General features: G+C 40.9%; 1 protein-coding gene across 2 annotated transcripts in view; it reads left to right on the forward strand.

Moving 5' to 3' along the window:
• Positions 1–10,768: 10,768 nt before the first annotated feature.
• The window catches only part of ZDHHC15 (zinc finger DHHC-type palmitoyltransferase 15), a 177,400-nt gene continuing 175,068 nt past the window's right edge, over positions 10,769–13,100 (forward strand). Inside the window, exon 1 of one of the 2 annotated variants that reach the window (XM_055122910.1) lies at positions 10,769–11,527. In XM_055122910.1, coding sequence (XP_054978885.1) covers positions 11,392–11,527 — 136 coding nt within the window. In that variant the 5' untranslated portion in view covers positions 10,769–11,391. The remainder of the gene's footprint in view (positions 11,528–13,100) is intronic. The other variant, XM_004620918.2, reaches the window with a different exon arrangement.

A 13,100-nucleotide genomic window follows, 5' to 3' on the forward strand; every position in this document is an offset into this window, starting at 1 on the left:
AATCTCTAAAGAAAACAGTATGGAGATTTCACAAATAATCTATAAATTTCTTTTTTTTTAAATTTATTTTATTGAGTCACCATGTGGCAAGTTACAAAGTTCTCAGGCTTATGTCTCAATGCTCAAACACCCATCCTTTCACCAGTGCCCATATTCCACCACCAAAAAATACCAACAGTATACATCCCACCCCCTACCCCCCAACCACCCCCCTGCATAACTTATAAATTTCACTTCCTTTTCTCTTTACCTTGATTAAACTCCATATTTCAACACAAAACTCACTATTGTTGTTGGAGTTTCAACACAGAACTCACTATTCTTGTTGGAATTTATCCCCCAAGAATACGGCCCTATTGACAGGGACATATTTGATAATTAGTTTTCCACTGATGAGAATGAAGAGATATAAAGGTTTACAATTTCTGTATTTTAGTAATTAAGTCCAGGGAGATTTAAGTTGGAAATTGAATCATTTCCCTTCCTGGAGCAGCATGGAGCAAAAGCTTAGTTCACAGTCTGGAGACATGGCTGCAAGCACTCGCTGGAACCCCAACTCATATAGCTGGCTCTGGATCCTGCTCATTCAGGAGCCAAGCGGCTGTGCAAAGGCATGGCCACGGCCACCTGGGTTGAATCTCGGCAGAGCTCGAGCCGGCACCAGCCCCGGCCCAAGACTGCCCAGACGTCCCGCTGTTTCAAGTTCAAAGCACATTTTTCCCCCCGTGCCGCCAAGTTCATATCTGCTCAAAAGTCCCATAAAATGGCAGACATCACACTTCTTCCTCCCGTAGGGAAGAAAAACCAAGGAAGAAGGATATTTCCTCCGTTAGCCGGCGTGGGGGCAAAATCTTAGTTCACAGTCTGGATACATGGCTTCAAGCACTCGCTGGAACCCCAAGTCATATAGCTGGCTCTGGATCCTGCTCGTTCAGCAGCCAAGCGGCTGTGCCTCAAATAATCTATAAATTTCTTAATGACACAGCAATTCCACTTATTGGCATCTATTCCCAAAACATAAAAACATTAATTTAAGTACATATACACTCAGCTCTGTTCATTGCAGTGCTTAGTACAACAGTTAGTACATGGAATCAACTCAAATGTCCAACTTTGTATAGATGGATAAAGAAGATATTATATATACATAGAAGAATGCTCTACAGCTATTAAAAATGAAATCTTGCAGTTTACTATGACTTGCATGGAACTGTAGTGCATCAGTTTCAGATAACATGATGTTTTACAGAGAAAGTGAAATAATCCACTAAAAATCTTATAGTTCACTGCAAACCTGCAGTTTACTGAAGCTTAGAAAGAACTGGATGCTATCATGTTGCAGGTGATGTGATATTGTAGATCGAAGACCCTGGAGACTCCATTCAAAAATTCCTAGAAATTGTAGACTAAATTAGCAGGCTATAAAATAAAAAAAGAAATCTGTTATGTTTTACATATTAACAACAATGTAGACGAGAAAAAATTAAAACCGCCTTATTTATGATCATGCCAAGAAAATCTCAAACACTGTGGTATCAATTTAATAATTTAATGGAAGGATCTTATTTTTGCTTTTCGGGTTACACCCAGCGATGCACAGGAGTTAATCCTGGCTTTGCACTCAAGAATTACTCTTGGCGGTGCTCAGGGAATGACATGGGATGCTGGGAATTGAACCTGGGTCGACTGCGTGCAAGGCAAATGCCCTACCCGCTGTACTATTGCTCCAGTCCCCTGAAAGATCAATTTAATGTAAGTTATAATTACATCTATAAAAAATAAAGATATACACAAGAAAATGAAAGCATTCCTTCTTCATGGATGAATGAATCAACATTTTATCTGATATAATTTGCAGACGAAATGCAATTCTCATAATAATCCCCAAGGCATTTGTCAAGGACATGGAACCTTTAAAACTTTCATGGAACCATAAAACTCCCAGAATAGCCAAAGTAATCCTAATAAAAAGAACATCCATAATAAAAAGAAGATGGGAGACATTGTATTGCCAGACTTTAATCTTAACTTCAAAGCTATATTAATAAAGCCATCATAGCACTGGAACTAGAGAGGCACTCAGATACATGGAACAGAATTGAAAGTAGAGGTAAACCCTGATGCATGGACAACTAATCTTTAAGAGGGAATAGGTGCATGAAGTAGAGCTAGGAGAGCCAAACAGTGGAGCTGGGAAATCTGAATAGGTACATGTAGAAAAAGTGAAGTGAGATGAGAGCCCCACCTCACACCACACACAAAGGTTAGTTCATAATGGATTCAAAACCTCCATATCAAACTTTTTTCAATGTTTACGACATTGAGAAAATCAGAGGCAGAATTCTATATGATCTTGACTTCACAGCAGTTTTCAATAATATAACTCCACCAGCAAATAAAACAAAAGCAGAAATAAATAGGACAACATAAAGCTAAGATATTTATGCAATGTCAAAGAAATGAGTCCTAGTTTCTTTACCTGGCTGTCTGTTCTTGGGTACTCAGGTTGTTTCCAGATTTTGCCTATTGTGAATAGTGAGAAAATGAACATAGAAGTGCAGATGGTGTTTCTGCTGTGTGTTTTGTGACCCCCAGTGTATATTCCCAGGAGTGGTATTTCTGGGTCAAATGGGAGCTTAATTTCTAGTTTTTTGAGGAATGTCCATATTGTTTGCCAAAAAGGCTAGACCAGTCGGCATTCCCACCAACAGTGAAGGAGATTCCTTTCTCCCCACATCCACGACAGTACTGGTTGTTCTTTTCACCTGGGTATGTGCCAATTTCTGTGGTGTGAGATAACATCTCATTGTTTTCATTTGCATCTCCCTGATGATTAGTGATGTAGAGCATTCTTTACATATGCCTTTTGGCCATTCTAATTTCTTCTTTTTTTTTCTTTTTAGGTCACACCTGGTGATGCACAGGGGTCACTCATGGCTCTGCACTCAGGATTTACCCCTTGCGGTGCTCAGGGGATGCTGGGAATCACATGCTGGGAATCAAACCCAGGTCGGCCGCGTGCAAGGCAAACGCCCTACCTGCTGTGCTATCGCTCCAGCCCCCTAATTTCTTCTTTGAGGAAGTTTCTACACAATGGAATACTACATAGCTGCTAGGAAAAATGAGGGCATAAAATCTACCTATAAATGTATAGACTAGGAGAGTATTACGCTGACTGAATTGAATCAGGAGAGGGAAAGATAGAATGACTGCATTCATTTGTGAGATATAAAAAATAAAGCCCCCCAAACAGTATGAAACTAATATCCAAGGCCAGGAAAAATAGACCAGGGGGACTAATTGATGGTTGGAAATTACCACATGGGTGTGGAGGATAGACGGTAGTTAAGGTAGAGGAGGGTCCATTATGACAACATTAGTTGGAGATGGTCACTCTGGACAAGAACTGAATGTTGAAAGTAGGTAAAGCGATACCTTTAAGCATCTGTACTGCAAACCCTAATGCCTAAAATAAGAGAGAGAGAGAAAGAGAGAGAGAGAAGAGAGGTACCTGCCATAAACACAGGCAGGGGTGGGGTTTTTGGGAGGTAGAGTCTTCTATAAATGGGTAAATGATTATTTGAAATTTTAAAATGTTAATTACTAAGAATAGAAATATAGGTAAATCCTCTGATAGTATAATAGATAGAAAATAATTTTGAGTAGTAACAATGGGATTATACTTTGCTATTTTTCCTAACTGCAATTTTTATTTTAACTTTGCTTTTTAATATTGCCTCAAATTAAGGTGGAATAAAGTCACTGTCACTGTCATCCCGTTGCTCATCGATTTGTTCAAGCGGGCACCAGTAACGTCTCTCATTGAGAGACTTATTGTTACTGTTTTTGATTTATCCAATATGCACGGGTAGCTTGCCAGGCTCTGCCTCGTGGGCTCGATACTCTCGGTAGCTTGCCGGGCTCTCTGAGGGGGATGGAGGAATCAAACTCCGGGTCGACCGTGTGAAAGGTGAATGCCCAACCACTGTGCTATCGCTCCAGCCCACCAAGGCGGAATAAAATATAATTTTAATTCATAAACCATTTAGATTCACACATTGAATTATAAGAGCATGGTTAAATTTTTCTATATCATTTACAATTTTATATATGTAATGAGCAGGTAGGGCATTTGCCTTGCACATGGCCGACAGGGTTCGATTCCTCCGTCCCTCTCAGAGAGTATCCTGCCCGCACGGCAAAGGCTGGCAAGCTACCCGTGACGTATTCGATATGCCAAAAACAGTAACAGCAAGTCTCACAATGAAGACATTACTGATGCCCAATCGAGCAAACTGATGAACAATGGGACAACAGTGCTATTGTGCTGCAGTGGGAGGGAAATTAGGGACATTGGTGCTGAGAAAATACACTGGTGTAGGGATGGGTGTTGAAACATTGTATGACTGAAATCCAATCATGAACAACTTTGTAATGCTCTATCTCAGGGTGATTCAATAACATAAAAATAAAAATAAAAGAAACAAATGTTAAGACAACTCCATGGATTTGGAAAAAAATATTCACATATGCACACTAGAAAAAGGGCTGATACTTAGGATAAATTAAACAAAAAATCTCCAAGCTTAGCAGCAAAAATCCGTCATCTTAAAAATGGGGAGGTGAAATGAATAGACAGTTCCTGAAAGATGACAAAATGGTCGATAGGCATATAACTACTCACCATTACTAATAATCAAGAAAAAAGAAATGGCAATGATAATGTGATCTCATCTTACATCAGCAAGATGGTCTATATCCAAAATTCCAAAACAATAAGTACTGGCAAGGATGTGGTGAAAAGGGCACTCCCAGTCACTGCTGGTTGGACTGCAACTTGGTCAGTCTCTTTGTAAAATTATTTGTGGGCTTTTCAAAAAATTAAGATTAGAGCTTCTTATACAACTCTGTCATTCTAGTCCTAGTCTTCTACTTCCCAAACAAAAAAATTGGTTTGAAAGGACATATGCATACCTACATTCATTAGTAAATTATAGCCAAAGACAAATGCCCAACATCAGACAAGTGGAAAAATTGTGTTATATGTATTTAATGGAATACTACTCAGCTATGAGAACTGATGAAATCTTGCAGTTTACTGCAACTTGGATGGTATTGGAAGAAGTCATGCTTAGTTAAGTGAGTTAGAGAGGAAAAGACAAGCACCAGATGATCTCACTCATATTAGGAGTGTAGAGAACAAAGGAAGGGTTTAGACAACCCTAAATGGAAAAAAATACTGAGATGTGACCAATAGTACTATGACGTGAGGGTGCTGAGGTGGAGTGGGGGTGAATCCTGGAAAAAATGGAGAGGAGCTGGCATTATATTGGTGGATCTGGTGGAGCAGCACTGCAAGTATAAAACACTACTGGTATTACTGTAAAATAAATAAATAATAAAGAAGCAGCTGAATATTTAGACTAAAGATGTAAATGGATTAAAGTTGTAAATCCGAGTCTCTAAAACTTATAGAAGAAAATATAGGACAAATGCTTTTGATTCTATGAAGCAAGATAGCTTTCATAGAATGAAATGTGCAAAGAAAGATATGAGGAGAGTAAGAGAGAAAATACATGTTTAGGAGAGAACATGGGCTCCTCCAGAGTGGAAAAAAATGCAAAAAAGATACATAGAAATTAACAAATAAGATATGTTCAAGGGAGAACAGGACTTGAAGTGGAGGCAAGAGAAAAGCTTTTTGACATTTATTTTGATAGTTACTTTTTAGATGTATTAACAAAAGGCTGAGCACAGTAAATGACATCATCTTAAAACTTTTCTGTATCAGAAAGGAAATAGTAAACAAAATGTAAAAGAAACCCACAGAAGGGAAAAATATTTGCAAACATATATTTGATATGAGGTTACTATTCAAAGTGTATAGTGTATACAACCACTAGCCAAAAAAAAGTCCTGACAAAGGAGCAGAAGTTTTCCATGGAAGACATACAATTGACCTGCAGTTATATAAAACAGTGTTAAATATTACTAATCATCAAAAATGCAAATCAAAACCCAAGCAAGTTTATCATCTCATATCTTTTAGGATGGCTAATGACAAAACTACAAAAGATAACAAGTATTGGCAAGGATGTAGAGAAAATAATTATTACATATTTTGATGACTTGTAACTTAGTAGAGCCACTTTAGAAAAGAGTCTGGCACTTCCTAAAAAATTGTAAACATACATATTGAAGCAAATCATTGTCACTGTCACTGCCATCCCATTGCTCATCGATTTTCTTGAGCGGGCACCAGTACCGTCTCCATTGTAAGACTTGTCACTGTTTTTGGCATATCGAATACACCACGGGTAGCTTGCCAGGCTCTGCCATGTGGGCCAGATACTCTCGTTAGCTTGCCAGGCTCTCCAAGAGGGACGGAGTAATCAAACCCCGGTCGGCCGCTTGCAAGGCAAATGCCCTACCTGCTGTGCTATCGTTTCAGCCTATTAGAACAAATATCATATGTTCTGAAATAGAATATATCTATTAATTGCAATAACATGGTTTAACATGATTTCACATGTTTACAGAAATGCAAATAATGTATAATCTTCCTTGTATGTGAATTATAAAATTATAACACTCAGAGATGGATAGAATAGAAAAGTGGCTAGCATGGGTGAGGGTGTGGTGGGAAGAAATATATAGAGATTCTAGTGAAATGGTATAAATTTAATATTATACGATGAATTATGAGGACTTGATAAAAATATGATGCTGACTATAGATAATAATGTAATATAAAGTTGGAATTTGCTGAGAAAGTATGAAGAAATATGACCTCATACCTAAAACAATGGAAATAAGACAAGGGAAAACAAATGTTATTGAGAATGTGGATTAAAAAACAGATCCCTAGGGCTGGAGCAATAGCACAGCGGGTAGGGAGTTTGCCTTGCATGTGGCTGACCCAGGTTTGATTTCCCAGCATCCCATATGGTCCCCTGAGCACCGCTAGGAGTACTTTCTAAGTGCATGCGCCAGGGGCAACCCCGGTGCAATGCTGGGTGTGACCCAACAAGCAAAAAAACCCCGAAAAACAAAAACGGAGCCATTCCTCACTGCAGGTTTTAATTTATATTGGTTCAGCCACTATTAAGACCAGTGTGGAGATTCCACAAACAAACGAATGAATAAAACTGTAACATTATCCAGCAATCTCACTTTAGAATATATATAGAAAGGAAATTGAAACAGTTTCCTGAATAGAGAAATGCAGTCCTATGCTTACTGCATATTTTTTCACATAAGAAACAGGGGCTGGAGCCATAGTACAGTGGGTAGGGCGTTTGCCTGGCACGAGGCTGACCTGGGTTCTATTCCCAGCATCCCATATGGTCCCCCAGCACCACCAGGAGTAATTCCTGAGTGCAGAGCCAGGAGTAACTAACCCCTATGCATCGCTAGGTGTGACCCCCAAAGAACAACAACAACAAAAACAAAAGAAAAAGAGTTGGGTAGATCGCTCAAAGAGCAGGTATGTATGCTTTTCATGTTGGAACCCCAAGTTTATTTTCTTTGGGGGGCACACCCTGCATTGTTCAGGGGTAACTCTTGGTTCTGCACTCAGGAATTACTCCCGGTGGGGCTTTGGGGATCATATGGGATACCAGATATCAAACCCAGGTTGGCTGTGTGTAAAGCAAGTTCTCTATCTGCTGTACTATCTTTCCAGCAGCACAGGAGTCCTAAGTTTGATCCCTGAGCACCTAGCCAGGAGTAATTTCCAAGCATTGCTGAGTAAAGTCCCCCAAACAACAGAAAGATATTGAAACAACCTATGTGCACAATAACATATGTGTGGATTGTGTAAACACACAAAAAATGAGGGGACCACACTGGGCACAGGGCAGCGGCACTCTATCTCTCCTACCGTCTGTGTTCGGTAGTCTCCAGCCGCTTCCCCCACCCTGGGGAAGTTGATGGCGATGATGAGGCAGGCAAAGGAAGGAACGAGGGCCAGGCTGGTTGGTCTCAGTTGCAGTTTATTCCATTCCCATCTCCATTCTCCTCTGATTCTCCTCCTGCTTCTTCCTCACCCATGCTACTTCATTCTCCTTTTCCTATGGATCTGGATGTGCATCTAGCTTCTCCAGATCTGGCACTGGGACTGGCCCCCAGCCCACTCTTACAGCCTAGTTAAATCCCCAAGCATGAGGGGCTGGGGCTTACACATAGGTGTGGTCACAATCAATAGGGGTAAAGTTCTTTCCCTCAGGGAATGCTTCTTCTAGGACAGATTCTCTTTCAGCAGGACACCTACCCAAGAGCGGAATCCCATGGGTGTGTTTCTCCTCTCCTTGTCCAACTAACATATAAGCATTCATAATATTAATCATTTTGTATGGACATAGCAAGAGATGCATTAAGCTTATAGAATTGCTTTCCTGGGGTCACCTCGATCTCAGACTACAGTGCTCAGGCCAGATTAGTCTTTCCTATCCCTACCAGGGTCCTGGTCTTATTGTTACTTTTGGATCATGACATGACATGTCCATGACCAAGCTCTTAACTTATAGTTAAGCATTAGGCACTTTGGCCAGGCCCATCTCGATGCCAGGGTAGCACATAACTCACCGCTTGCCCTGGGTCCATCCCGTCCCTCATTGGAACCCTGCCTTTGGGGTGCTAGGAACTAAGGGCAACTGAGGCTTAAGTTGAGAAAGTAGATGCCCAGGAGTGAATAATATTCGAAGCCAATTAAATCCCATGTTACAAAAGCATATTAAAAGCTGTCTTTCTTTGTCCATACAAAGAGGACATTTCTTTAAAGTAAACTATTCAAAATACAGGAGGAGAGAAGAAAGGCAATATTAACTTATAATACAAGTTCAGTGTCGTAGAACGGTCTGACCTTACAAATTAACAGAGTCTGATTAGGGGGAAAGCTGATTAACTGGATGGAGAAGAGAGCATTAGAAGTGGTTACAGATAGACAAAGGAATGGGAGTGACTCGGGAGCACTTTGATGGGTGTGACCTGATATACCTAAGCTCCTTGTGGCAAGGAGAAGAGGACATATCAATGTTGTCTTAAAATATTTAGAGATAATTACCAGATAAGCCCAAACTCTGTGACAAGGGAGAAAGGACAAACCAATGATATCCTACATGGATAAAGGTTATATCTGTATATAAACTTATAATGCTGATATGGGCATACATATATATATACACACACACATATACATATATTCAGCCTGGCGCAAAGGGGAAATTCTTCCATTTGCAATAGCATGAATGAACCTTGAGAACATTAAGTCAGATTTCATAAAGAGAATGGCAAATAATGTATCATATGTAGAATGTGGAATCTAAAAAAAATTGAATATTCTAAAACCAGAAAGTAAAATGTAGGTTATCAAGGAATGAGGTCTAGGGGAATTAGAGAGATAATTGTTTAAGGGAACATACTTGCAACAAGTAGATAAATAAGTTCTAGAGACCTAATATATAGTACAGTTTTTATAATCAACAAAAGTGTATCATGAAAATTAACTTTGCTAAGAGACTAAATCTTAATTGTTCCCAAAATTAGAAGAAATAATAATTATATACCGTAATGGAGGTGTTAGCTAACACGATAATGGCAATCATATTGAAATATAAATGTATCAAATAGGCATAATATATAACTTAAATGTGCAATATAACTTAAATGTACTCAATGTATGTTAAATATACCTCAAAACTGTCAAATTAGTAATTATATGAAGTGATGACTGTGTTAATTAGCTTTACTTTGGTAATCATTTCAGAAAGTCACATCATACACCATAAGTATATTCATATTTTGTCTGTTGTCAACAAACCTGGGTAAAAAGTGTACTTATGTATCCTAGTCAGACCCTTAGTGATCAAATACTTAATCAGGCTATTGATATAAATAGTGCAGTAGCTTAAATGTTTTAATTTCACTGCATTATCAATTTAATTATCTGCCATGAAGTATTTTCATCTGAAAAGAAACAAGTTTTTACGGAGGTTTACTGCATGTAACTGTGTTAAAAGAACATAGCGCATCATTCTTAACACTTTTCCTCCCAAAATGTAATAACACAGAAAGTGAATTGAATATTGACCTCAGTAAAACCACACTTTTCTTCATATTACAGATCTTTTAAAGAATTAAAACTAAGTATTATCAAATCTACAAATGCTAGAAGCCCACTATACTTCCATTATTTTATTTGAGTCATCGAACATCTATTGCTATGATAACATTAGCTTCTTGGGAAGAAGGCCCCTGTTTCAACATCCTCTTTATAGGAAATTGATTTAGCACAAAGCAACCTCTATAAAACATGGTTGAATTAAATTGCCTCCTAATTCGTCTACTTCTAGATCATTCTTTCCCCCTAAATCCTGCCAGTAGTTTTACAAAAATACATCTAATATAATGCCATTCCATTGCCCCCAAACCTTTCATAAATACACTTTAGAGTATTATCTCCACACACCACAGCAGGGCATAGAAGGACCTTCACACCCTGTCCTCAATCTATAGTGCCATTCACACCCTGTCTCTTGTCTTCACAAGTCCATGCTGAAGTCAAACTAGGTAGGTGTCCTAGAAAAGTTGGGATTTCTTATGACTGTACGCATTTGCAAATACTGTGTCTTTTGTCCGAAAATCCCCTAACCCTCTCATCTGTCTGGCACTCTTATTTATATCTCCGTAGCTCCTCACAGAATTGTTTTACCAACATGTTCATTTCTTCAGAAAATGTCCAAAGCTAATGCAGGGTGCGGGGGGGGGGCGGGGAAGGGAAGAAAAAGCAAAGGGGAGAGTGTTGTCAACAGACATCACCGAGCAGCTATGGTGGTTCTGCCAGTTAAAAAATAAATAAATCGTATTCAAACAGCCGTGGGAGCACGGGGTTGGGTGAGCTGCAAGTGGGATGTTTGGGTTTGCACCTTTCATTCGTGTCTGAAGGATCCCGGGGAAAGGAGGGAGCGAGAAGTGGACACAGAGAGCAAGCGATCAGCGAGGCGACGAGGGAGGACGCAGTGCAGCACCAGCAGATGGGCGGGCTCAAATTTCTTTACAGTTTTGCCGAGTGCACCGCGGCCCTGTAGAAAGTGGGTGGGAGAGGAGGGAAGAGGACGGGCCTGCACTCCCCGGAGCGTGCCCAGCCTCTCTCGCCGGACCGATTCCCTTCCGCTCCGACACGACCAGTTTCCCCAGGCCATGACTCATACCGATCGTGCTAGGTCACTGTGCTCGGCCGCCCCACAGGTGCTATCGCCTCGGTGAGACGGTTCCCGCCAGGCCGGCCAGTGGAGTGCCGGCTCGCGCGCCAGCCCGCCCGCCTCCCCCCTGCAGCACCCGCAGTTCCTACCCAGAACCAGCAGGCCTGCTCGGTCGATCTTCGAGTGGAAGATGCGGCGGGGCTGGAAGATGGCTCTGTCCGGGGGGCTGAGGTGCTGCCGCCGAGTACTTTCCTGGGTGCCGGTACTGGTTATCGTCCTGGTGGTGCTCTGGTCGTACTATGCCTACGTCTTCGAACTCTGCTTGGGTAAGTGAAACTGGGCACTGCAAGTGGGGGAAATGAGACTCCAGCCTAACCGTCTGCCCCACCCTTTCACATGGGTGTCCCTTGGCCTCCCAGTCCTCACCACGCGGATTTCCTTTATCTGCCGCGATCTCCAGGCCTCCAGCCACGGATTGACTGAGTTGGTGCTGTGCCCGCTCTCGGAGGGCGGGGGGGCTGCCCTGCCACGGCACCATCACTTCCCAGTTAACGATTTCTCACACGGTTCCCAGGTCTTACCAATAAGAATGAACTGCACTTCCGGCCGAGGCGCCCTTTTCTCACGCTGGACAAACAACTTGTGCCTTGTGTTCTCTTTCTGGAGGCTCCCACTGTATCCAGTTGAGGGAACAACATATCTTGTTCCCTTGAACTCTCTTCTTCATACTGTGCTCGTGATGTGGACCAATGCATTCCACAAGAAGTCCCATAACTTCCCATTCTCTTCTATGAGGAAGCCCCAATTTTTTCCCGTACTCTTCTTTTTCTAACATCGGAATCGAATCCATTCTTTCCTCCTTGTATTCTTCACGGGCTGGAGTGCTTTAGCCTACAGTGGACCTTGTTTAAAAAGGCTCATCCTCTTTCCTTCTTTCCCACCCACTTTCTAGAGGGCTAGATGCTGCGGTGGACCTCTGGGGTCTTTCTATTTCATTAAATGGTAAGTTGTCCATAGTCTTTCCCTGTGAGTTGAATCTTTTTCTCATCTTCTCCAATACAATGGGAGATCCGCAATACATCCCGGCCTATCTCATTACTCAAGAGGCCATAATTCTATCACACTGGGACTCCCATATTATCTTCTTACTGCTTTGAGGTGCATTCATTCTTTCCCATCAGAGATCCCACAAAAGAGTGCCCACAATTTCTTTATTCCCATTCCCAAAACCACCACTTTCCTATTTATGACCTCCTTTGTCTTTTTTTTTAAACCAATACCTTACCTCCTGCAGTCCCCCTGCACTGTTAGACACATTTTCTCATGCTTTTCCTTGGGATTCTTGTTATTTTCTTTTCCTTTCCCCTGTTTCTCTGTACATGCCTAGTATTCTCAAATGGAGGAAACACCATATTTGTCACTGGGATTTCTAAAAGAGATCTCCAATGAGGAGCTCTCCAATGAGAGCCTCATTCTTTTTTATTTTGTACCTTTTCATTATACCACCTTTTAATACACTTCGGGTTATCTCTCATACCTTGTTCTAACACTGAGGAGCATTCCATCCTTCTTAACTGTAAAATGATTCCTAGAACTATGCTATGTTTTCAAACTCTCAAACTTAGAATTTCACAGTAATTCCTAATTTAAACTTTAAGATCCTATTTTTTACAGTTGAATTTTTTATTGACTTTGCTTCTAATAATATTGCTAAAGTTTTCATTGGTAGAGTCTTTGGTATTTTTTATTTATTTTTTAAAATTAAATTTTTTTTTTGCTTTTTGGGTCACACCCGGTGATGCACAGGGGTTACTCCTGGCTCATGCACTCAGGAATTACTCCTGGCGGTGCTCGGGGGACCATACGGGACGCCGGGAATCAAACCCGGGTCGGCCGTGA

This window comes from Sorex araneus, chromosome X (genome assembly GCF_027595985.1).
Source record: "Sorex araneus isolate mSorAra2 chromosome X, mSorAra2.pri, whole genome shotgun sequence".
NCBI classification, from domain to species: domain Eukaryota; kingdom Metazoa; phylum Chordata; class Mammalia; order Eulipotyphla; family Soricidae; genus Sorex; species Sorex araneus.